Source organism: Porites lutea, chromosome 10 (assembly GCF_958299795.1).
Source record: "Porites lutea chromosome 10, jaPorLute2.1, whole genome shotgun sequence".
NCBI classification, from domain to species: domain Eukaryota; kingdom Metazoa; phylum Cnidaria; class Anthozoa; order Scleractinia; family Poritidae; genus Porites; species Porites lutea.
Window position 1 is genome coordinate 22,251,352 of NC_133210.1, and position 25,601 is coordinate 22,276,952.

General features: G+C 39.3%; 1 protein-coding gene across 1 annotated transcript in view; it reads right to left on the reverse strand.

Moving 5' to 3' along the window:
- Positions 1 to 10,812: 10,812 nt before the first annotated feature.
- The window catches only part of LOC140951304 (uncharacterized), a 52,545-nt gene continuing 37,756 nt past the window's right edge, over positions 10,813 to 25,601 (reverse strand). The window contains exons 8-12 of the mRNA XM_073400556.1: positions 21,864 to 22,082; positions 16,794 to 16,991; positions 16,573 to 16,679; positions 15,559 to 15,683; positions 10,813 to 11,110 (exon numbers count right to left, since the gene is read on the reverse strand). Of these exons, the coding sequence (XP_073256657.1) occupies positions 11,099 to 11,110; positions 15,559 to 15,683; positions 16,573 to 16,679; positions 16,794 to 16,991; positions 21,864 to 22,082 (661 nt within the window). The 3' untranslated portion in view covers positions 10,813 to 11,098. The remainder of the gene's footprint in view (positions 11,111 to 15,558; positions 15,684 to 16,572; positions 16,680 to 16,793; positions 16,992 to 21,863; positions 22,083 to 25,601) is intronic.

Below are 25,601 nucleotides of genomic sequence, written 5' to 3' on the forward strand. Positions count from 1 at the left end.
TTTCCAGTTTCCCACATATGCCAACTCTCCCGGATTATCCGGGAGTCTCCCGGATACGGCACGGATCTCCCGGGGTCACCAAATCTTTCTGATAAAATGGCCTTTTTAGTTTCTCTGTGCTTTAGTTTGAAATTTAAACCAATTTTCCCCCTCAAAATTCGGACTTTTTTTTATTCATTGTACGGTTTCTGGGACATTTTTTGCGCGTATTTCAGTCACCGACAAAGACTATTTCGCAGGGGTTTCGTGTCAGGCCGGACGCCGGACGCAACGTCCACACACGAAATAATTATTTTTTAAGTGTGAAAATCGTTTTTTTTTTTTCATTTATTAACCAAAGAAAGACTTGACCCTTATTTTACTCACTTAGTTATGTAATGCATACAATCGATAGTGACTCAGCCTTTGGATCTGATGAAGACGATTTCTAGAGAAGCTTAGCGAGCAGCTCTCTGACTCTAGAGATATGGGATTCGTCCAGGCGTAGTAAATCGATAGAAATCGATATCGAAAATCAATCGATACACTCGATATCAATCGATAGCAATCGGCGATTGATATCGGTAATCGATAACAATCGAACTCACAGAAAAAAATTTATCGATTTTTATCGATTGGCAAGAATCGATAACAATCGATAATGGATATTTATCGATAACAGTCGATAATCCAAAAGATATGCCATAACAATGATTGCTATTATGAAAATCACTACCTGACCGGTCATGTATCACTATTCGCGGGTGGAACCATTGTTTTCTGACGACGAAAAACACAGGAAATTGCTTCTTCTTCTGCATGTATTATTCCTGGTCGATATTTAAGGAGCCAAAGTGATTATTGCTGTGCTACTGGATATTTTTTATTTCTCTCTTACTCTGTGATTTATTCTTACGTTTCTTTCTTAATGCGACTAATTGAAATCATAAAAACATTGATTTTGTTGTTTACTCTGCTTCATCTTTATGGCGTTGCTGCGTTGCTATAACCAGACTAGCGGAGGGTTGCACACCGCTACTTTGGCCGCAACTTCGTCTTCCGGTGTATGACATTTGCAGACTGCAGACTGCAGACTGCAGACTGCAGACTGCAGACTGCAGACCGCAGATTGCAGATTGTAAATGAAAAGACACCAAAAAACTTCCTAACAAAGATGACACCATCAAAAATATAACATCGTGTGAAAGTGAGAAAGTAGCCTGGGAACCGAGGTTGATATTTTTGCGCAAAGTTACATTGGCCTCATTTCCAAGATGCTGTTGGCTATTCTTTTTATTGACTCACCCGGCATATCACTAATTGCAATGATTTTTTTATTCTTCTTTGATTATTGTGAATTGATAATGACAAGTAACAATAGCCACTAATGCCTGTCTAAATAGTAGTCATCTGTAAAAAAAAAGTTTTTAGATTGCGAGCACTTGGTGCTAACAACAGTTACGTTGACAAAAACAAATAGGATATATCACAGACATTTAGCACCTTTTAAATTAATGACGTATTTCATCTTAGCAGTATTTAAGGATATGCCAAATAATCTAAACCGAACAGATCCTACCTGGACTTGACGAATAACCGGAAGTGCATTTTGAATTTCTAAATACGCAATTCGACAATGGCTTTTTTAACAGGCCAATCATTGCTCATACTCAAATCCTAGTACACAGGTGGCGTCCCCGTAGAATAAGGATTCCGGCGCTGTTTCGCAGACGTGACAGGCTTATGAATCAGAGTTTAACTGGTTCATCGGTGGTGCAGGCTAAATTGCTGGCCTGTTGCTATGGATTCATGAGCGAGTTTGTGAGATCGGCAGAAATTATTCTGCTCTAATTCAATACGAGAAGAACAGCCAACAACTCCTTTAGGAATGAGGTCGGTGTAATTTGCGTGAAAAATATAAACTTCGCTTCTAGGCCTTACATGTACTTCTCGAAACAAGGTAATGTTGATGATGACGCCACCTTTATTACGATATTTTTGGTTTCATTCAATTTACAGTCTTGCTGCCTCATGCAGTCTGCAGTCTGCAGTCTACGGTCTGCAGTCTGCAATCTGCGGTCTGCAGTCTGCAAATGTCATACACCGTGTCGATGATTAACTTGTTAATCATACTCGTGATTAAACAAATTGGACTCCCGCTACGCGGTCGTCCGATTTTGTTAATCACTCGTATGATTACAGACCGAATTGGACTCCACTCAGTCCTGTTACCATTACAAAACGACAACAATAGGGCCATTTATACGAGGAAAAATAAGACGCGGCTTAGCTAAGACGCGTCTTGAATAAGACGCGAACTGTACCATTTATACGAGCATGTCTTATCTAATAAGACGCGTCTTAGCTAAGCCGCGTCTTATTTTAGACGAAATGTGCAGTTTATACGGAAAGTTCGCGTCTTATGTAAGACGCGTCCTATTTTTCCTCGTATAAATGCCCCTAATCTTTTCCGACTAAACCAATCGTTATCGACTTCTATCGGAAATCGATATCAATCGAACTGACAACTTTATTTCGTTATCGATTTCTATCGATTGGTATCGGTAATCGATATCAATCTTCGATTGTTATCGATTGATATCGATTATCGGTTTATCGATTGACTACGCCTGGATTCGTACACTCTTTCCGATTGGAGTCCGTTTTGGAATCAACTAAAAAACGAACATCTGCAAACTGATAATTATAATTGCCAAATCAGTTAAGGTGATTCCCTGGTTTTGCATTGCACATCTCTTACTGCGCATAACAAGATTGCCCCCGTAAAAAAGAGCATGTGAAGTATCATAATTAAAATGAAGTTGACCGAAGAGAAACGCTATTGCAATTTTTGGCTGCGGTTGTTTCTTGCCGAGGTGAGACTCAATGTGCTGGGAGTGTGCCTAACGTAAGCAGTGCGCGTGTTGCTGAGTTCGACTTCCTCACGGAGAACCTCGATAGTGGATGTTTAATTTGTGTTTATTCACTTTGATTTTCATTTAAACGCTTTCTTTATCACATTGTGTCCTAAATGTGATATCTCGATGTAAATTCTGTAAAAACGGTATTTTTAATATTTTCTTCCCCCTTTCACATACATTCTATTTTGAAACTCGCCCCAGTCTGCTCTCAAAAATCAAGGAAAATGCATTTGGTGCGCACTTTCTGCAGCTCTACCGCAAAAACGAGTACGGTGACCCCCATTTTTTATTTCATGATTTTAATAAGGACAGTGCTTCCTTTCGGTAAGAAAAAACTGGCACAAATCTATGTTCATTTTTTTTGGCAATTTTACTAAATTGTACGGATTGAGCTATCACGTGTCGAATAGCGCGTGTCCAATTTAATTCTACTTTGGAGCGTAAAGTAAAAACAAGGGCATTAAAAGGCATTTTTATGGTAGTTAGTGGATAAACAATACATTAAAGTCAAATTCTGTGCGATACCACATGCATCATTGAAAAAATCTTTCCTTTTTGTCTAGTTTTGGGCTGCACGTGGTTTTTGTCAAAGGGTCCAAAATAGCCGTATTTGTCGGCATTGTGATGTCAAAACGAGCACAGTGACCCCCACTTTTTATTGCATTTTTATCATCTTCGTGAGTTGTTACATCAGTGTACCAAGTTTCATCTAAAATCTATGTTAGGTTCTTTTACTAGGGAATCACCTTAACATGTAAATCTGCTATTGAAGACTGCATTAAAGACATTGACCTTTGGATGTTAGAAAATAAACTGAAACTGAACAATGGAAAGACTGAAATTATAGTATTTTCATCCTCCTGTCGCTTACGTCCTGCGTTGAATAACCTGGTGATTGCTTCTGACATTGTTGACCGCTGTTCAACTGTCGCTAAAAATAATGGGGTTATTATCAGTAACTCTCTGTCGATGTTTCCACATGTTACTGCGGTATGCAAGTCTTCTTTTTCCATCTACGCAATATTTTTAAGATTCTTTCTCACGATACATGCGAAACTCTAATTCATGCCTTTGTTACTGCAAGGATCGACTATTGTAACTCGTTGTTCTCCGGTCAGCCAAAATTGTATCTTAAGATGTTTACAGTGTCTTTAATAGTGCTGCAAGGCTACAACCATTCGGACTTGGACGAGACGAGCGCACAGTTCTGAGAAATTAAAGGATAATAGCCGTACTAGTTTGCGACTCGTCTGACAACCTACAAGACGAGACCGTGACTGACTGCCTAAACAACGTTTTTAGTAAGAACAACTGCAACGCGGACTTTGTTAGACGGAACACTCACAGTAACACTGATTCCAACACTTAGACAAACGTCAACTCTGGCCCTGTTACGACAGCGACTATACCGTACATCAGGGGCACCTCTGAAACTATTGCACGTATACTACAACTGTACAATATACGTGTTGCACACAAACCAATAACCACTTCACGACGACTACTTACTAATGTCAAAGACAAGGACAAACCGGAGGACAGATTGGGAGCAGTATACAAGATCAAATGCTTCGACCGCCAGGCTACTTACATTGGTGAAACCGGCAGAAACCTTAGCACGCGACTGACCGAACACAAACGAGCGACGAGGAATGGTCACGTTAATAATCACATTGCTGAACACCACTAAGAGGGTGCTAATGGGGGTACCCAATTCCCAGTTAACTACTATTTTTGAGGGCAATTATCAGTCAGCTACTATTTTTTTGGCCAAATATCAGTTAATTGTTAACCCCATTCGCACCCTACACTAATACAGACCAAATACCAAACCGACTGATACTCTGCGACATGTATTACGTGTTCTACAGACTACTATCAACAACACACTTTAGAAAGCTGGTTTACTAACTTAGAAAAAACGCCACTGAATCGTAGTCAATAGTTACTGGCACCGTACAAAAGGCTTTTTTACGAAATCAAGCAAAACTAACTACAAGAGAACGACTGGACTGACAATTTGGCAAACAACAACAGACGATTGTTTAACAGTGACAAAATAGACGGATCGAAACGCACCAATTACATTACAAGTCTTCATAATCAATAACATCAAGGCTTAACGACCAATGACAGACGACCAATAACATTGCGACGTAATTGACCAATCAGGTCAATAACCAGAGTACAATACCATCAACTGACGTGATACAACTCACTTTGACTCTGAAGGTGACAATCACACAGGTTGTCGAAATGTCAGTCACTATCAACGACAACAGTCCTTTTCAGGAATACGTTCACCCGGACGATCAAACTCAACCTACATTATTATGATGAAGATGATGATGACGACGACGACGATGATGATGATGATGATGATGATGACGATGATGATGATGATGATGATGATGATGATGATTATACACTATCGGGCGACACATGCTTATCTATCCCATTTATGGGAGAACTAGCCCGGCGGACCTGCTTTCAGTATCCAATAGGAAAACAAGAATTTGCGATCTTCGACACAGGATCAAGCTAGACAGCTCAGCTAGAAAGAACGGTAGCGTGCAGTGCAGGCGTATTGTGGGCGGGCGAAAGCTGCTTGTTTATGTACTGTTGTACAAGGTAACCGCCATCTTTGATTTTATGACGGAGGAGAATTGGGGAGAGTAAAAATGGTAATGCTTGGGGTAGGTGGCGTTTTCGCGAGCAAAAACATTCGCGCGCCCGAAGAAAACGCCTGCACTGCGTGCTAGAAAGAACGGCTGTACCGTTCTCGCCACAAAAAGAATAACTAAAGTTGGTCTTGTAAAAGCATCTAAGCACAACGCCAACCCTGCAACTGACGAGTTTCGAGTGGACGACCAATTACATAGTCTTAGCCTGATCAAAAAGTGGTAATAACAGAATAGCCGCAAGAAAGTTAAACTAATTCAAAAGTGCTGACCCATAGTTGCAAAAAACACACGGAAACGCAGTGGGGACAAAGTCGGCTTTACCAAAGGATAATGAAGTGCGGAAAAAAACTTCTGTCTTTCGTTACCGAGTACCACACTGCTTTGTGAACCTTTTAAGAACTTCTTAATAAGCAAATGGCATTTAATTCAAACCAACCGTTACTGAGAGAAATATATAAAGAGCCTCTGATTATTTCATATAAAAAAGCAAAGTCTCTAGGAGATATCCTCCTTAGAGCAAAACTCTAAGGTCAAGTAACGCATGAGTCGTGTTTGGCCTGTCATCACTTTTCTCCCCTCCCTTTCGAGGCCTACTGTGCGGGCGTCCGGATCGCCGCAACTGTAAGTTTTTTTGCTGATGTTGCTTGTTCCTCAAGTCTTTTTTATTAATGATAAAATATATCTTATAATTTTTTACCTATATTTCATCATTATCATCATAATATTAAAATAGTTAAACTCGAAGTCCAACTTGAACTCGAGTCCAAAATCAATGTTTTGGGATTCCGTACAAACTGAGGTAAGCCTTGAGATTTGGTGGTGAAAAGGTCTTGCATTGATGACGTGCTGCTGACCTGACGCAGAACTTCAGTCAGCAAAGATTATGTTAACAAGTTTTGTGACGCAGAGACAAAATAAGATTTTTTCTGGAAAATAAGTCGCAAGAGTGCCTGACATAGCCCTGTCGCAGAAGAGAAAGGATTTCTGATCCATTATTTAAATTTCTCAAGAGAACAAAAATATTTCCTAGAATTTCCCATTTATATTAGGAAAAAGGATAGTGTTTTATTCACTTTTTAATAGTGTTCATCTTAATAAAAAACATATTAACTTACTTATCTCCATTTGCCCGAGGTTAAATAGACAGAACATCACACATGATTGGCAAATTGATGTTTCCACTGCATGACATGTTGAATGCGGAGTTAAATATTTAATTCAACTATTTCTTCAGGCTCGATTATGAATTTTAAAATCTGTAAAAATGTCAGACGCGATCAACTTGAACATCTCATGGAAGAGCGAGGGAAAACTCAGAAGGTAAACTACACCACACTAAAGAACACCTCAGTGACTTCTTCTCTGACTCGTTGTTTATCTACAGCTCAGTTCAAACTAAGCCCGTGAAAACATATCATTAAAGTGAGACTTGATCATGAGGATAAACCAAAAAACACTATTTGTTGTAAGTTCTTTAGTCCTTGTACGGTCTTATCGAGCACTGACTAACGAAGGAGAAACTCAAACGTCTGAGAGCGATGTGACATCAGTTGGAATGGCCGAAATGAGCGCAGGAGGGATGCTCGCCATGATCGTCCTTGGAATATTTGGAGTTTGTTTGGTAATATTAATATGCTGTGCCTCGAAGTCATTAATAATAACCTGTCTTAAGCTTCATGCGAGCAACAATGAGGAGCCCCAAAGTCATGTCATCCAGGGGGGCAAATATATGTTTACATCACATTTGTTACAACTTCCCCTGGCAAGTAAAGGATCAGCAAGTATAACTCAATCACAGTCTCCAGTGTAGTCTGCTACTGTAATGTAGTGAAAGAGCTATTAAACTGCCAAAGGAAAAAGAAAAGAAGCTGAACTATCTCCACAACAAATCTCCTCTTCAGCTCAGTCTTGATCCTGCGGTGAGAGCGCTCAAGATTACCTACATTCAGCTAAAGAAGATATCAAAGTTGGCCACTGCACTACCTTGGTACTTATAACGACCATTTTTTCGACAAAACTTGTGCTATAGAAGTTGTAGTATTGATGTTTTGATAGCTGACCTGCTTTTAAATTAAAACGAAAATAGCAATTTAGGTTCCATTTTATTTCCAAAGAACCCCCGTACACAGCCGCAAGATCAATCAAGGCTCCTTGAGTAGCGCACTCGACGACTTTGCACGAGACTAAACAAACAATAAACTTTTCAGATTGAAATGACAAGAAAATTGAGTGGGAAAAATGAAGAAATCCAAAAAAGAGATAGGCAAATGTTTAAAAATGGTAAATTTCCTTGGAAACCCGGTTTCTTGTCAACAAAGGGACCAACTTCATTCTCCTGAGTACATGAAACAAAGTGAAACCAATCATACAATTAATCCGCGTTCATTTATCCACGTATAGATCTTACGAGCTAACAAGCTCGTTCAAAATACGAACGTGCTAACATACCATTTACTTTCAAATATGGCCATCCTTTTTTTTTTTTCTTTTAGCGTCGAATGCATTTCCTAATATTGAGTCGGTACAAGAAGTCTCGGAATAGGAGGCCCTGGTACACTGGGACAACATTAAAAAGTAAACTTTCACATAATTTGGATTAACAAAAATGTACAATTTGCTGTAAAAAATGTTCCTGTTTTTTCTCCATACTATTACTATGATCATTTTTCAGACAGATTAAAAGAATTATTCAAAGTGAAAAATGATTTAACTACGTCATTTTTCTTGGAAAATGCCGAAAATTTGGGTCGGTCGGACGACGCTAAAAGGAGAAAAAAAAGAGGATGGCCTAATGAAATAGATTGCTTTGCCGTGGCTAATACTTATATACAAGATTGAAAAGGGAATTAATTAACTATTAATGAATGCGGCTGAGTATCTTATGAAGATATTATGGAGATCGAGGGAGTTATCCGTCGAGCCGTAGGCCGAGTCGGATAACTCCACCCTCCGAGATCTCCATAATTCTTCACATGATACGAAAGTCGAATTCAATGATTTTTTTTATTATTCATTCAAAATAATTCCTAGTTTAAAAACAAAGCTAAAACATGCTTACCCCCATCGATGTTAATTTTATTTTCGATAGTGTACGTTACGCAAATACTCTCCAAATAGCAGATGTCGCCCTTTGAGTTGTGTTCTTGTCATGTTTTTAGCTATAATTTCGCCTAGTTGTTACACTTGGAACAAGTGAAATGTCCGCCATTTTTTGCTTTCACAGCCAAAACAACTCAACCTCGTCCCCAGGTCTTCTCGGTTAACGCTGCATTAACCTACAAGAACGCTGCATTTTTGACGTCATTTTCTCGTTAACCACACAATTCTTCCAAATTGGTCATCAGTACCTGGTTATGATGAATTATGCGTGTGCTTCTAGCCAATCAGAATCGGGGTAATATTTTGAATGAATAATAAGACGATTTATTCCTGAGTTTGCAATTAACTTGGATAGATTTTCGTTTCTTAGGTCTGGTTAAAACCTTGGGTCTGGTTCAAGTGAATTCCAGGTTTTAGCAACTTGGTCAAAGTGAAAGAGTTCTTCATCCAGTTGAGGTTAAACCTTGGCATGCTAAGATTAACACCACTACTTGTTAAAAAAAACTTAAAACGCGCGTGTGTAATAGCGTAAATACATTTTTAATTACAATGAACACACTGCATGCTGTATATTTATATCAATGAAGGTCCTATGATAATCGCAATGGTGATCTGCACGAGTAAACAACGCCGCACAAAAATGGGTCAAACAACTAGACTGAAAGCGGAGCGGTAATCTCTGATTTGCTGGTTTTAGCACGAGCAGAAGCTACAAAATTTTCTAATCGGCTGTTAACAATGTTCGACATTTATGCGCACACTTTAACCAAACAGAAGGTTTATTAGCCTGATTCTCAGACGTCCGAGGTCGTTCGCGGTCCCTTTCGCTTCCCTCCCTAACCGCGAACGACCTCGGACGTCTGAGAATCAGGCTAAAGGTTTATCTGAGGTCAATTTAATAAAACTTTTACAAGTGTAATTTACAAGTGTAGCCATTGTTTCAGGGTCCGAATACAATAGCTACACTTGTAAATTACACTTGTAAGAGTTTTTTTTAAATTGTCCCCTGGTTGCTCAAACACGGCGTCTTACAACCTCGTTCCCAGGTTCTCTCTTCTACCCGTCTTTCCCTCGCTCCGTAGGGCGGGTAGGAGAGAACTCTAGGAACGAGGTTGGGCGTCTCAGACAGTACTTATTGACTGCCGATCTTTCGACATCCCCTACTTCTGTCTGATAGTTGGTAACCGCAATTGAAGAAAATAACAAATCTTTTCCCGTTGTTAAAAAATATATGTTGTACAATATAAAGCGATGAATGACTACCACAAAAACTAAAGTAAGGATATTTTTTATTTATATCAGGTCTTTTTTTTATTAAGTACTTTAATAAACATACATGCACAATCAATTAAAAAGTAATACTACAAAATATTACGATAATAAATCTGATAGTTCATTTCAAAAAAGTATTCTCTCTTAAAACATATTCTTAATGCTGTCTAAAAGAAGAGGAGCAAAACAATAGATCGTCCATTCATGACAACTTAACATGTTTAATGAAACTATAGTTACGAAAACTGGAACACAGGCATTCACACAACAGATTCAAATATACTTTCACACGCTCTGTAGACAATGTAAAAGCCGGTATATTAAGCAGTTATTACGAAGAAAACAATTTAAATTCATATTCTAAACAGCTTTTAAAACATGTTTAAGCTTTGGTGTGAATGGGGAATGACTACGGCTCATTTACACTACACCGGGGACTTTCAAAGGAGACTTCGATCATAAGAAACCGTTCATTTTTTTCACCCCTTTTTCCCACAGAACGTTGAACGGCTAGTCGTCTAAATTCCCGTACAGATAAGGTGGTTCGTGTGAACGGAACACCTAAACGGAAAAATTTTCAGACCGTGGAAAATTCTTCCCGAGCCGAGCAAGGACGTTTTTGAGCGACGCACGTCAACCGGAAGTGGACCTTTTTCATTCTTGGGCAGCGGTTTAGCCCAGATTTTTGGCCAAATCGCCTCTACAAGAATAAAGACTCTTAATACCCGGCAATGCAAATCTGGTAGCCTCAAAGCTTATTATAAGGGAAAAGGCTTCACTTCCACTTGACGGGCCGTCGCTCAAAAACGCCTTTGTTTAAGCTCCCTTTTTTATATCACGCAAGCTTGAGGAAGTCATAATGGTGCAAATGACTTTACTAGTAATTTACCAAATACAAAAAGGATTAACGAGGAAACTATTTACAAATCAAAAATACTGTCTTTCAGTACATGATTATTTCTTGTTCGCAACGTCCCTTAAGATAAGAAAATGGTTGCACTATTGTCAGTGTATAAATAAACAAAACAAATACTGGTTGGGACACATGAACTCAATTTCAAGGGAACGTTTCTCATAGTAAAGAGGACAGGAATCAGCTTTTTCCGTCCGCGGTGAAGCACTAACATAATTGCTCTTCCCTGTTTATATTCGTTTCTATAATTGGAGAAAAAAGACAACAGACAACAATTACCACATAAGTTACGAGTATACCGTATTTACTCGAATAGACGCCGCGGCGTTTATTTCATTTTTCGCGATCCAGCTGCGGCGTTTATTCGAGGGCGGCGTCTATTTGGGGGCCGCGTTTATTCAAAAATCACTTTATTTAGTACCAGAAACTCATAAGGGGTTGAAACATGTAACTCTCATATGTTTGCTTTGTCCAATGCTCGCGATTATTCATTTTCGAAGGTACCATATTTGGAACGAGAAGAAGAGATAACTGACCAATCAAACTTTGTAAACAACGTGACGTAATTTTCCTTCAGGTTCCCGCGCCCGCTTAAAAAAATGGCCGACAAACGGGGGAAAAACTCCCGTAAGCCGAGAAAGCTTTCAAAGGTTGAAATCAGGAATATTACCGAAACACTGAGCAGGATATTATTGCCTTACCACCTGGGCCAAACGTAACATTATGAAACCCATTGACGGCCTCGCAACTTCTTGAAGTTGTCACTTCAAAAAACGATGCCTCGTTGACCCTCTGCACATGCAGTAAACTTATACGGCAAATAGGCTTTTAAAATTTTTATGTTAAAAGTCTAGAATAAACAGTGAAAAATATTTTCGAATAAAATTCATTAGCTGCGTATCGAAAATGTCCAAAACCTGAACCTGAAATCTTCGCAAAAAGTGATGCTTGTAATGAATGTGAGAAGCATCTTAAATTAAACTTAGATGTAGTAGTCGCGATCGTGTTTTGAGCTAATTTTATGACTGAACAAACTCAAAACAATAGACAGAGAAGCCGTTTCTTGAAAATCTTTATTCAAAGTCCAAAAAGTTAATCCTTTAAAGCAATTCGGAAAACACTATCTGGATCGTGGATCTGTTCACGCAAGTGACATCGGCTAAGCACATGGCAAAATTCAACACCAAATCCATCTCAAATCAGAGCACATTTTGTAATTTTTCTTTAGCGCCGAAGAGAAAAATTTATAAAACGTCTATGAAACATTTAAAAATACATAAATTCCCTTTCAAAAACGTAATTGTCTTGGCCATAGAGTGCAAAATGTACCTGAAAATTCAGCAAAAACTTCGCTGACTTGGTTGCATTTCAAAACAGACCATGGGCTCCGCCGTGAAGAAAACAAGGTTGAATTCCTCGAGGGACAATTTCTTGATGAAAAGCTTCGCTTTCTCCACAAAAAGAAAGCTGAGCATTCTTTTGAACTTTCTCTTTCCATTTTTTGTCTTTTAACGGTGTATTTTTAACCTTGAAATGCAGAACTCTTGTCTTAAAACATCTGCATGGTGATAGCGCAGCAGCCATTTTGCTGAAAATGGATATCCATCACTAAGATTTCCAAATATGGTCAAAATGAATATTGACAAGCATTGAACGCGAGTTACACGTTTCAACCCCTTATGGGTTTCTGTTAGTACTAAATATCGTACTACATAGACTATAGTAACTTTTTTACTAGGTAAAAGTAACAAATCTCTGCATTAACAGCAGAATTACGTGTTGCAAAAATTCTTGAAAGAGAACTTAACACAAGAGCAAAAAAGTACAGTCACTTTCAACTAAAAAATGTTGTTCTAAAAGAAAATAAATTTCCATTGCTGGTTTAAACTTGAAATAGACTTTTCTTTAATAATTATTATAAATCATTATTTCCTCAAATAAACGTCGCACCGTAGACGCGGCGTCTATTCGGGGACAGCGTCTATTAATATTTTGAGTCTCAATTGCGGCGTCTATTCGAGTAAATACGGTACTTCTACTAAAGACCGCAGTGTTGCCGATGCAGCTTATGCAATATCTGTATGGTGGAATTGCTCTCAGTCATATCTTCACAGCCTAAATCATTTACACGCACGTGCGTGTCGCATAATTAAGCACCTGCCTTCTACTATAGGAGATGACTTATGCCTTTCCCGACTTAACTGGCTTCCTATTGATTATGTATAAAAGACGCATCCTACTGAAAATGTTCCATTCCTTTGTGGGATCTGCCCCTAGTCAAATCTAAGAGCTATTTTCTAAACCATCTAGACCATCAAGATTTAGTAATCAATGTAATATCATTATAATAAATACTGAAGTTGGTAGAAGTTCTTTTCAATATAGAGGTCCGGTGATTTAAAATTTTATCAATAAGAAGGTTAAGTTTATCAACATTAGTAAAGACGCTTTTAAAACTATAAGCAATCAAAAGATTTACTTCAATTCTCTTTGATAAGGAAGCAATAATGATTTTAAATAAGAAGGATGATTTTTTTGGATGATTTCTTTAAACTCTTATTCATAAATCTTAGGATAATAATTTTATTTATTTTTATTTTTAATGGGGCTGCCCTCATGTAGACTAAACCTGCATTATCAAATAAACGATTGATTGATTGATGCAATTAACAAATAGTTTCTCATACGATTTTTAAAAGTGATAGCACATACAATATATGCCTCTTCTATACCATATTCCAAATCAAAACTAGAATTTACAAACTTTTGTGTATGAGGAAAGGGGAGAACCGAGGTACCTGGAGGGAGAACGAACATCAACCCAAAAAACCCCAACGGAACCCGCAAATGGCGTCGTCTCTGCGACTTGACTAAAACCCGAACCACACATTAGTAGGGGAGAGTGCTCTGTCTCGAGACAACAGACAAGAAATTTTAGAAGTCCTCAACATGACCTTACGCATACTTATGGCGAATAACAATCACAGTGGTCAGCTGAGTGGTGTAAAAGAGAGCTGTGGCGTTTCACTATTGAACATTTATTCATTTAATTGGACCTGGCTTTTTAAAATCAGCAAAAATATAAGAGTGTCACGCGGTAGACGTTCTCTATGTCCGGCTTCTCGATGATTGTTGTAAAACGAACACTTTGATTTAACGTATCCCCGATTGGTGGAGCACTCCTGCCCTGCTCGAAGCGTTTGAGTCATAAAAACAGTTGTTTTTATCCAAAAAGCGGCACGACTGCCAAACAAACCACATGGAAAACGAGTCTACAAGTCCTACGTTTCGACTATCAGCGGACCGGGTGAAACCTTTGGTTATGACTTGAATGGCTGCCCACGTAAGATCACACATTTTCGATTTGTATGTGGTAGCAGACATTGACTAGGTCTACAACTTGGCAACTGACCGCCAGTTCACAACCTTTACTTGTTAACATTTGTAATCTAGCGGAATGAACTCGAGGTGTATAGGTCTCACTTCGCGTGAAATTGCTTTGAAAGCAATCCGAAAGGCCACGGACGTACATGCCCGTTGACGGAGAGGTGAACTGCCTTAGAGGCGCGGTAACATGAAATTGAATTCCCTATTTTTGAATCCCCGATAATACACTCGGCTTACCCCCTAAATTCAAATGCTCGTTGGAGGACTACATATTCCCAAGTGCTTTTGAAAACAATAACTTGTGGAAAAAAGAGTGTACTACGGAGATTCGAAAATAGTTAATAGGGAACTTAAGAACCACGACGAAGTTCACGACAACGACGTCTGCTGACTGGGAAAAGACTGGAACGAGAACGTCAGTTTCGGCGGGAAAAAGGAAACTTAAGATGCAGTCGGTCGGTAGGTCGACGACGACGACACTGAATGTAAACACAAATGTAAAACTGTGATGTTCGTTCGCAACAAAGTTGATGCAAGACCTTTTTTTTTTTAAGCCGTACGTCTAATTTCATTGACGATGAAGAATTTTTTGTGTTGTCTGACCTTTTCGAGTGTAAAAACACCTACTTTCCGCACGAAATTATTCAACTTTCAACTTGAATCAGATGACCGAGTCCGAGTGTCTGTCAGAGTTTAGATTTCGAAAAAGAGATATTCTGATGTGATAGCTGTTTTCCATATAAAGTTTATTTCCTCTGTATGAAAGATATATGATTTATCTTACCTAAATACGTACAAATAAATTTATCACTTACGAGTTTGCTCGCTCGGCCTCCACAGCTGTTGTCATTCTTCGAAGTAAAAATCAGTTCATTAGTCGAATTTTCAATCAACACCGCTTGTGAGGACAAAAAAGGAACGATACCTGGATTTACGAGGAAAAGAAAATGCAAAGGACTTCAAAAATCGCTTAAAAAAGTGGATTTATACCTGCCGAAGCTTGTGGATTACAGGACGACGTGACTCTACTTTGTTTGGCGTCGTCGACGACACCACCACGACGAAATTTACTAGTCGCGCTTGCGCAGTACACTGTAACTCACTTCCGGTCGTCGTCGACCAAGCCGTCGTCGTGGTTCTTAAGTTCCCTAATAGCTTTCTCTTAGGACGACTATAATACCCAGAAGACACTGAAAGCAACCCTTTTGCGCAATTTTGGCGCGAAAACAAGGAGTATTATGGGTAATGTGAAAGTAGCGAGTCTACTCAGTGAACTATTGTAATTACTCAGTTGGATGCGTACCTTCCCTGGCTTGCCTTTCTTTTTCTTAGCCTTCTTTTTTAGGCCTGATCCTAGCTTGATAATGGCAGCAAACGTTGTTGAATTCATGCGATGAGTCACATTGACCTTTAAGTTATTAAGTCCGGCTGGTAATAAGAAGGAAAGGGAAAAAAGTAAAACAAAACAAAAACATTGACGGTAAAATCAAACAGCAAACTCTTGGACACGTGGTACAAAAACGCTATGCTGGGGAGCAGCAAAAGCAGTGGGGCAAGAAGAACAGTCTATGTACATCATTCAAAATAGTACTTTCCCTCGGCATGTCCAGATGCATTGCTCTCAGGATTACTCTCAAGCAAGGCGTCTTGGTACCACGTGACTTAACAGCTGCGAAAGGCCGATTTCAGGAGAAGACTTTCCCTTTGCATTACTGATTAACCTCTTCCTTATTATTTATTTCAGTGTGACTGCTATCTAGACACCTTCCCTTGCAACTTAAACATTATATCGCGAGTAAAGTTTGCTCTTCGAGTGATACCACAGGAACATCGAAATGCAACTTAACGAACTTCTAACACTTTCGAAATCTAAAATTAAGAGAAAACATGAGCTATGAGGAAATGAACGTCCGGTTAGCCGAGCGAGAGAGGTCGCAGGTCAGTCAAACTACAGATGGTTAGGAATTCCATTCTTCTTCGACGGATAAAGACGAAAACCCGTAAGCGTCGTCTTACAGCTCTTTCACTGTTCTGATTATTGTGGGACAGCTAAACCTTCTGAACAGAATAGCCTGAGTATCAGGTCTTCCTTAGAGATTAGGGAAGGTGCGTGAAGGGTCCGAATTAGTCACGCTTTTGCCAAAAAAATAGTTGTAAGAGTTCTAATAAAACAGCTTGCAACGATATGAATGGATGGTCTTTGCCACCTTTCTCAAAGGGGTAACTTAGGTTTTCGTATGCCCCAAAATATGTGAATAGAAGAAATGTTGTCAAGCTACTTATCCACTTGTCTATCATAAAATAGAAGATAACCGACCTTCCTTTCTGTCCATCAGCGCTTCAAGAACCTCTCTTCCTCCCAGGTCACCTATCAGATTATCATCTAAATCGAGTTCTTGTAAAGTCTCTGAGTGTGTTATCAATCTAAAGAATTGTCAAAAGAATGACGTATTGATAAAACAAAGTTAACTCCTATGTAAAAAAACATTCGTAATTTTCTTCGAAAAAATACTTGGCATATGAAGATGAGCAACTAACTTTCTGAACATTTTCATGCACATAACAGGTCCCAAGGTGGACCCCACTCCATGCGCATCAATACCATTGTCTAACAAGTGAAGTTTCTGGATCCATGGGCCAACTGGTGGAGGAGGTGGAGGTTCTTTTTTCTTGCCACTTTTCTTCCTTTTCCCTTTCTTTCCTTTCTTTCCAACGGAGGACAAACGAGATCTTGCACTGTTAAAAGTAATGATGAATGGAGAAAATCAGCACCGACCAAAAAAAGCACATTAAAATGAATGTGTAAAATAAGTTGTTGACATAATATATTGGTAATAGCGGAGCTCTGGCACGCGAAGCGCGCCTGCGGAGCACCATGGGTAAGTGAATCTACCCATCCCAGAAAATTTGGTAATCACGTGACCATACACCGCCCGCCCGTCCGTTCGCACCACAGGGCAACCAGCGTTTAATCCTCACACTTTTTAGCCAGTTTGGGAGCACAGGAAGACTGATATTGCACACACATATTGCACATCAATGTTGTGATCAATTGACAGCTGTTAAAAAGGGGATCCGCTGACCAGTATCACCTGACCGTATCGCGCGCTCAGGTGTCGACCCATCGAGGTCGAATATCTTTTTGAACTTATCCGCTGACAAGTTACTAGTTTTCAACTCATCGCAGGCTCAAGTTTATTTTTTTTAATTCATATGAAATATGTTGTGTTTTTTATGTGCCGCACAATTAAAATGTTGATTTCAAACTGACCTCCGAAGCTAATATTCAGCCAGTTTTTACAGGCAGGGAAGACATGCCAGTAAATGACTTTACTCTCCAAGGTCACGCGTTGGTCACGCTCTACGTCCAATTTTTATGCTCTGATTGGTCAAAATTTGACAGGTGAGTTGATGCGGAAAATTTATGCAGCATCAAAAAACTTGCTTACTTTGCTGAAGCTGACAGTGTTTTGTGTCAACTTGTGATGTTTTTAACTGTCTTTTTCCACTGAATGTACAAAATGAAATTCAGCTGCTATCAAGAGTCTTCTGTTATTCATGGCTAGTTTATTTATTGTGTTTTTGGTTGAGAAATACGTCGCTTGTCAAAGTCGGAAATCCGATTTCGGATAGCATCGTTTTCGTTTTTCACCTTGCTTGATGCGTAAGAGGGTTGAAAAGTCTGAAGCGATTCTGGCCTTACTTGATAGTTTCAGTGCATCTCGAATGGTAAGCCTGAGTAATTATTGTATTTGACGTTTGTTTTTTATATCTAATTAAATGAAGTCGAGCGTCGTTTATGCGGCTATTTATTTTAAGCACGTTTTTAATTATAAGATTTGAGACAATGATCTGACCGAGTATCAGGTTTGATTATAAGCTTATAGAACTTTAAAAAGCCTTTAAACATTTTCTCACCGCAAATAGTAAGAAAACGTTCCAAAGAATAATTAGTTATAATTTAGGCTGTAAAAGAAAGCTTCGAGCAATTTTCTTGCCTCGAGTTCATCTTTGAAAAAGCAAACACCGGGAAGCCGGCTTACAAAATGAAAAACACAAACAAGGATTTTCAGAGACACTTTAGGGAGCATTTGGAAATGTGGTTGATAAAAAACACATGACCCACCCCCTCCCTTCGGCACAAAAATGACTGACCCACCCCTAAAGCAAGGTTGGAAATTGCATGACCCACCCCCTAGTTAAAACATGGATGTTCGGTTTCCTCTTAATAATCCAATAAAACCTCGTTCTGTGCTTGACAAAATTTGTTCATACACTGCTACAACCAATATCAAAATCACAGAAATAATACCTTTCACTGAAAAGACAAATGTGAAAAATCGAAATTTTTTTGTTTCGATGGACGTTATGAGTCTTGACACAAATATACAGCGAAACGAGGGTATATTAAAATTGTCTGTCACAAAGCATATGAAAATTTCTACAAAGACAACCCATTCCTACACATTACTTGCCGGAAATGCTTAGATTAATCCTCAAAGAAAATTTCTTCCACTTCAATGAAAGGACTACCTACAAAACCATGGAACTGCAATGGGCACAAAGACAGCAGTTTTGATTCCTTTACCAATATTTTCATGACATATATTGAAACAACAACTCTAAGTAAAACTGTCTTTAGAACAACAGTTTGGAAATGCTACATACACGATATCTTTTCCCTATGGGACATGAGTAAACCAGACATCGAAGCCTTCATTGAACAAGCAAACTTCCATCACCCAACTACCGTGAATTCACGGCCGAAACCTTTGACACTGAGACTGCGTTTTTAGACACGGTTGTATACAAAGGCACAAGATTCAAGGAAAAATCTATCCTTGATGCATAGACACATTTTAAACAAACGGAAACCTTCTTGCACACACATTTCACCACGTGTCACCTTCCAAACGTTAAAAAAGGATTTGTCAAAGGAGAAGCCTTGAGAATACTACGAAAATACTCCTCAGAAACAAACTTTGAGGAAAATAATTCAAATTAAAAAAAAAAAAACACGCTTGATGGACGGAGGCTACCCACAGTCTTTGATAGAAAACGTACTACCAGAAATAAAATTCACTAAAGGGAGTCTGAACTCCTAAAACAAAACAACAAGGAGGAAAAAGAAAAATTGCCATTTGTGACACAATACCAGCCCTCGGTGTCTACTGTAAAGGAAGCTTGAATGAAAAAATGGAATCTTATACAAAACCAACTATAACTTCAATAAATTTTCAAAAAACCACCAATCATTTCCTTACAAATAAAGGAAAATCATTAAAGGACATGCTCGTTAGAGCCAAAAAAAAAAAATGTTAACAGAGGGTTCCACGCCCGTATAGATGTGCAGCCTGTCACCCTTTGTATTTTCTCGCACAACAGGTTTGTGAGTATTTTAGCAATAATTCCAGCTGGCTGTGTTTTATATAACAAGTGTGGTCAACTGTCTCGTTAGTAGGTAGTGCCTATCTATGTAATAAAATAGGGTGACCCACCCCCTAAGGGAAGCTGAAAATTGCACGACCCACCCCTTGCACAAGGCTCAAAACCTGATGACCCACCCCCTCTCTGCTCCGGCCCACCCCCCCTATACTTTTTGACCAGTCCCTTACTGCCCTTTTCACAAACATGCGAATTCTGAAGTTCAAAAGCCAACTGACGATTGCGTTTTTCGCTGCTATCAATCATCTTAACGGACCTCTTAGGAAACAAAACTTTACTTTAACGGGTTCAAAAGATCAAGGTTTGTGATTTGTGATTGGTGGATTTCGATCCGTTTTGTGTGTTTCTGTGTTTCAAGGTTCGTTGCTTGTGATCGTAATTTTGATTGACGGCAGCGAAAAACGCAATTGTGAAAGCGGCTTTTGAACTTTAGAGTTCGCATGTTTGTGAAAAGCGCAGTGATACTTGTCTTCGTGAACGAAAATTGTTGTCTCTGTATATGTTTCACCGAATTATTTTCCTTTTATTAATTGTTAGTAGTCTCTTGCAATTTTTATCGCTGTGCCGTTTGTTTTCAGTCGCTCATGAACATCGCTTGCATGCAGGAGTAGTCAAAAAGCCGCGCGTATCAAACGCTTTTGACGATTACAAATCGTTATAAAACCTCCCCTCCCCCTCCCCTATTTTAAACCCATCCACCTCTCCCTTAAAAACACTTTTTGACTCGTCCGAACTCTCTGGTAGTATTAACGTCCAAGATGGCGAGACAACGTCATTCCTGAAAACAATTCATGGATCCCACTCTAAAATACGCCTGCTTTGCAGGCTATTATTATGTTGAAGCGTATAACTCTATTAATCATAATTTAATCAGTCGACTCTGGCGCTTGTCAAAAGTGAGAACCGGCTAGCCGTATAGGTGATTTTGGAAATTTTTTTAACGGTTTCGCTAAAAGCCCACACGTGCTTCGATCGTCCTGAATATTGAGTGAGTGCAATTTGTATTGCAAAATTGTGGAATACTGTATTCTGTCCGAGGTCTGTATGATAAAAACAGCGGCTCATGGTTCTGTTTCACCTCAGATGTGATGTATAAAAAGTATAAAAGGTAGGGTTACACGTCCCCAGACTTGTTGGCAAGATTTTGTAAAGTAAACTTGTCGAACGCAAAAAATTCGGCCTGATTTGTTTTCCAAGAATTTGTTTTCCAGGCCTAATCTACTGTGATCAAGAGCCCACGTTCTTAAATGTGATCGAAGATGATTGCCATTTTTTGGGTGTACATATAAGGCTATCAACTCGATGTAAGATTAAGTTCACTCTTAGCTTGGGCTGTTTGCAATTTACTTTACTCTAAAATCACTTAACCTTTCCCTCAAAAGTCACATGAATGTGCTCTAAAGTTAACTGAATTGTGGAAAACAAGTTTATTGTTTGATTTAATTTATAAATTCGAGTTGATATATAGGAGCTTCGCTTTTAGCCCTGGCTAAATCTATATATTATAGAGATTTATAGACAGCCAAAAAAGGTAGGCCTAATTAGCCCAAAATAAAAAACAACTTAGCACGTACGGCACACTTTTTTGTACATTTCTTTGCCGTTGTTTCGCAAGACTATAATGTAAAACTTCCAGAAACTTCCTAGTTACACGTTTTATGGAGGAAATGTTGTATGTGTTCCTGTTGACTTTTTTTTCGCTGACGCTCATTTTCACCTTGGTGGCCGCTAAAGGCTAAATTTCACCCCAGCTTACATGAAAGGGGTACACGTACGTCGTACAAACGATTTTCTCAAAACCAAAATTTCTTGGATGCATAGATAGCCAAATTTTCTTACCCATGGTGCTTCGCTGCGAACGAGCTCCGCTATAATAGAAACAGTAAACCCGTAACCCTCCCGGGAACTCTGTCCTTTGACCCAATTGCTAGAGCAATTCTAGCACTAAGCTTACATTCCCATCTAAGACTGAAAGTAACCTGACAAATGGTGACATGCAATGCCACTAACACACTAACTCAAATATTTTCGTTCACTCTTCAATCGGCCTGTTTCCTGAAAGCTAGAGAGCAGTCAATCTCGTAAGTTATCCCGAGAAGAAGCATTTTTATGGAGAAATCTCTTTTGAAAACTAGTTACAATCCACTTGCAATCTACACCCACCTGCCAGGTTTACTCTTAACAGAAACTGAAGATGTTGGCCTGGACACAGAGGACATAGCTGATGGTATGCCTGGTATAGATAGAGTGTTTGTTTCGACAATCTGTGCTTCCTTCTTTTCAGCTCGTTCTATTGCCTCCATTTCTGCGCTGTCAGCAAAAAGCTTTATAAGCTCAATAACTCCCTCACATTCCAAAGCATTACCATCCAAATAAAGATCTCTAAAAGAAGTGGAGGAAAGCACGATAATATTTTATTCAACATAAGGTACATTTTAGCAATTATTGAATGAGACTGAGTAGAATATGAAGAATTATGCAGAGCAAGAAGGGAGTTATCCACCGAGACTGAGGGCCTAGGTGGATAACATCCTCCGAGATCTGTATAATTCTTCACATCATACGAAAGCTGAGTTCAATAATTGTTTTATCATTCATTGAGAATATTTTAAAGAGAAGAAGTAGATATGTTTTACGTATTCTTGCTTTCCTTCCGTTCAGTTTTAGTCAGAAGTTCATTTATTTCGTTTTCGGATATCCGTGACCGCTTTTTTTTTAGTTCGCTCGTGAATACACAGCTAGGACGCTACGCTTGTAAAAAACGTTGATCGATGTTGATCTTGTAACTTTCAACGGCCAATACTTTCGACTGCATGAATTGTTATTTTGTTTACAATGAGAATTATTAAGCTTAACTGAAAATGTTATGACCGCGCGTTCTTGTGCATCGGGTTGATTGTATAATCCTGAAAACGTTTTCTAGCGAGCCTGTGACATTTGGCGCAATCGACTTTGAAAATGAAGAGCAAACTAAATGTCATTTGTGGCAAATGAAACTGCAAATAAAATGGACCGCTCATGGTAATTTTTGTTCGCTTGATTTGTGTCTACACAATCAAATAGTACACGACGGCACTTAAAGCATGGCTAATAAATTTGAAAGATGAGATGTTCATACGAGAATGGGGCAAAGAAAATGTACCAGTCCCCTTCAGCGACAAAGATCTTTCTGAAATTCGAAATGCTATGAGTGAAGACATTTCAAATAGCAAATGTAAACACAGAAAAGACGTCCATGACTCGCGTTATACCAAAAACCATTCATTCCTTAGTCTTAGCTTTTCGCGCCGATTTCGCGCCACAAACGCCGTACTCGATCCAGACCGGGCGCAACCTTCCTGACGTTCGTGACCTAAAGAATCTCGCATGTGCGTTCATAACAAAAGATAAGCACAGTGTAAGGTAAAGGCTTGTACAGCCTTTGAAATGGCCAGATGATTGAGACAATGCAGGGCAAAAAATAACGGCTGGAGAACGGACAATGTCCGGCTATAATGACGTCTTGACCGGCCAAACGTTTCACTCGCCGTTCATGATGACCAGTCACGAAGGCTCTCAATATCGAACAAGCAATAATTTCTTGTGTACGGCCACCGTCCGAAAAATATATTGAGGCATGAGACCTGCATGGACGAAGCAAAGCATGCAGTGTAAGTGTTTTCTGAGGCGGACGCTCAAGCAGTAAAGGTTTCTCATTGTTGTGATGAACGCGTGAGCCATTGGAGGTAGAGGAGGAACTGGACGAGAAGGATTGGAGCGGGGCCGATAGGTTCCCCCTCCCCCCACCTCGACATTTTGCCTTATGCTCAAATAGATTCGATTTAAGGAGTATTATAGGATGCCCAGGGAACATGAGCACATTTCGTTTGTATTTTCCAGCGCTTTTCGGGCCATTTTTTCGTAAAGTTTTCTAAGAATAAGATGGTAATGGGAAAAAAGATCCTTGTGCCGTGTTTGGATGTAATTTTGATCGCCTTTTTCCCGAGACTATATACAGTGAAAGACAATATTTGTAATACTAAACTAGAAAAAGGCGATCATTATTACATCCAAACACGGCACAAGGATATTTTTTCCCATTACAATCTTATTATAAGAAAACTTCAAGAAAAAATGTCCCGAAAAGCGCTCAAAAATACAAACGAAATGTGCTCATGCCCCCTGGGCATCCTATAATACTCCTTTAATCGAATTAATTCAATATGGCCGCCGTATCGGTAAAAAGGTCTATTAAAGACCAGAGTTTCTACTTTTTGGCCAGATATTCTTCTACAACTTCCCCAGTTATTATTCCTGTGTAAATCAAGCACTAGGAAAAAATCCCTCAAAGAGTATTTTTTTTCAACCAGATAGGTTTTAGATCCGTCATAGGTATTCCCGAGACAAAAACGAGCCAACCGGTTTCTCCTGACTAATAAAATGGGCCGTGGAGAGATTGCTTAGTTAATTTTGATGCTCCCTGATTAGAAATACCGAGCACACCTTTTCAACTGATCTTTAAAATAACATTAAATTCAATTCAAATTACAGGAATTTTGGTCTCTCTCCCTTTCTCTTCCACACCCCGAATTCCAAAGTGATAGAGCTGCCTTTTGGTCTAGCAAGTTTAAGGTGGCCCGAACATATTTATTTGCTCGTTGGTTATGTGTTTGAATCGGGTTTTTCGGCAGAAATGATTTAACCGATTTCTATGATTTTTGGAATCTTTCATAAAGAATGATTGAAATTTAAGAAAATGCTATTTATTTCCTTATAGGTGTAAAAACGTTTGAGATATCGGCATATGTTTAAAACCGCGATTTTTACAAAAATATCGAGATGGAGACAGACTTTTTAGTGCTGACATTTAATTACTATTTGATTATTAGTCTCGCTTGCGTAAGCAGCGAGACTCATAATCTGCAACGAGTTTTTCGTCGTATTTAGGACACAAAAGGGGGTCATTATGAAAGGCGTTCCTTGCAGAAACCGTGGAAATTGGGAATAGGAATCGTTGCGTGATCAAAGCCACGCCATGTTTTGCAAAGAAAACTTAGGAAAGATTAAATTTAGAGCTTTTCCGAAACGTGTAGGTCCACGAATTCTGTCGCTTGAAAGCGTTGATTACTTCGGAACAAGTAAACTCTCCTGAGCGGTCGGAAAAAAATAAGAACCTTAATTAGCAAAACTGCGATGGTTGGGTATTGTAAACTATCGTTGTATGCAAATGGCTCGTGTGATGTGCATGCGATTTATTTTCGGCGATGATTGAAATGACGTGCCATGGAAATCACTTTTTTGATCTCTGGCAATGATGTAATTATTCTCTAGAATCGGGGCCCTTGAATTTTCGTGTATTTATACACGCGTATAGCCTGCGGCAGAGGTATTTTGTCGCTAACACGCGTACTAAATTAGCCTGTTCCAGGCGTTCAGTTAGTAGAGCGCGGCGGTCAGTGGGGAGCGAGTTAAGTCCCCCCTCGTTTTTTTTTTTCTTCGTGAATTTTTCTCCCGCGCTTTACTATGTGAACGCCTGGAACAGGCTACTCTCCCTCCGAAAAATAACGTCTGGGAACCCGAGCGGCAAAACGATTCCGTGACGTAAAACCTTTTGCTTTGATGTTGGCCAATCAGATCAAACGATAGAATACAGCTTGAGTGACTCCTCGCGACCTCGCGCGCTGGCGTGTCTTGGATTTTGGGGAGAGTTGCCAAATACGCTTTGGAACGTGAATTTCACGACCATAACAAGGTTTCCTGCGACGTTAGCCTGTTCCAGGCGTTCAGATAGTAAAGCGCGGGAGAAAAATTCACGAAGAAAAAGAAACGAGGAGAGACTGCTGCGACGTTGAATGCTGACTTCTTTATGAAGCAACTACTTCTTAAACTATGTATGTGATGTGGGCTTTCGGTTTCGCTTTA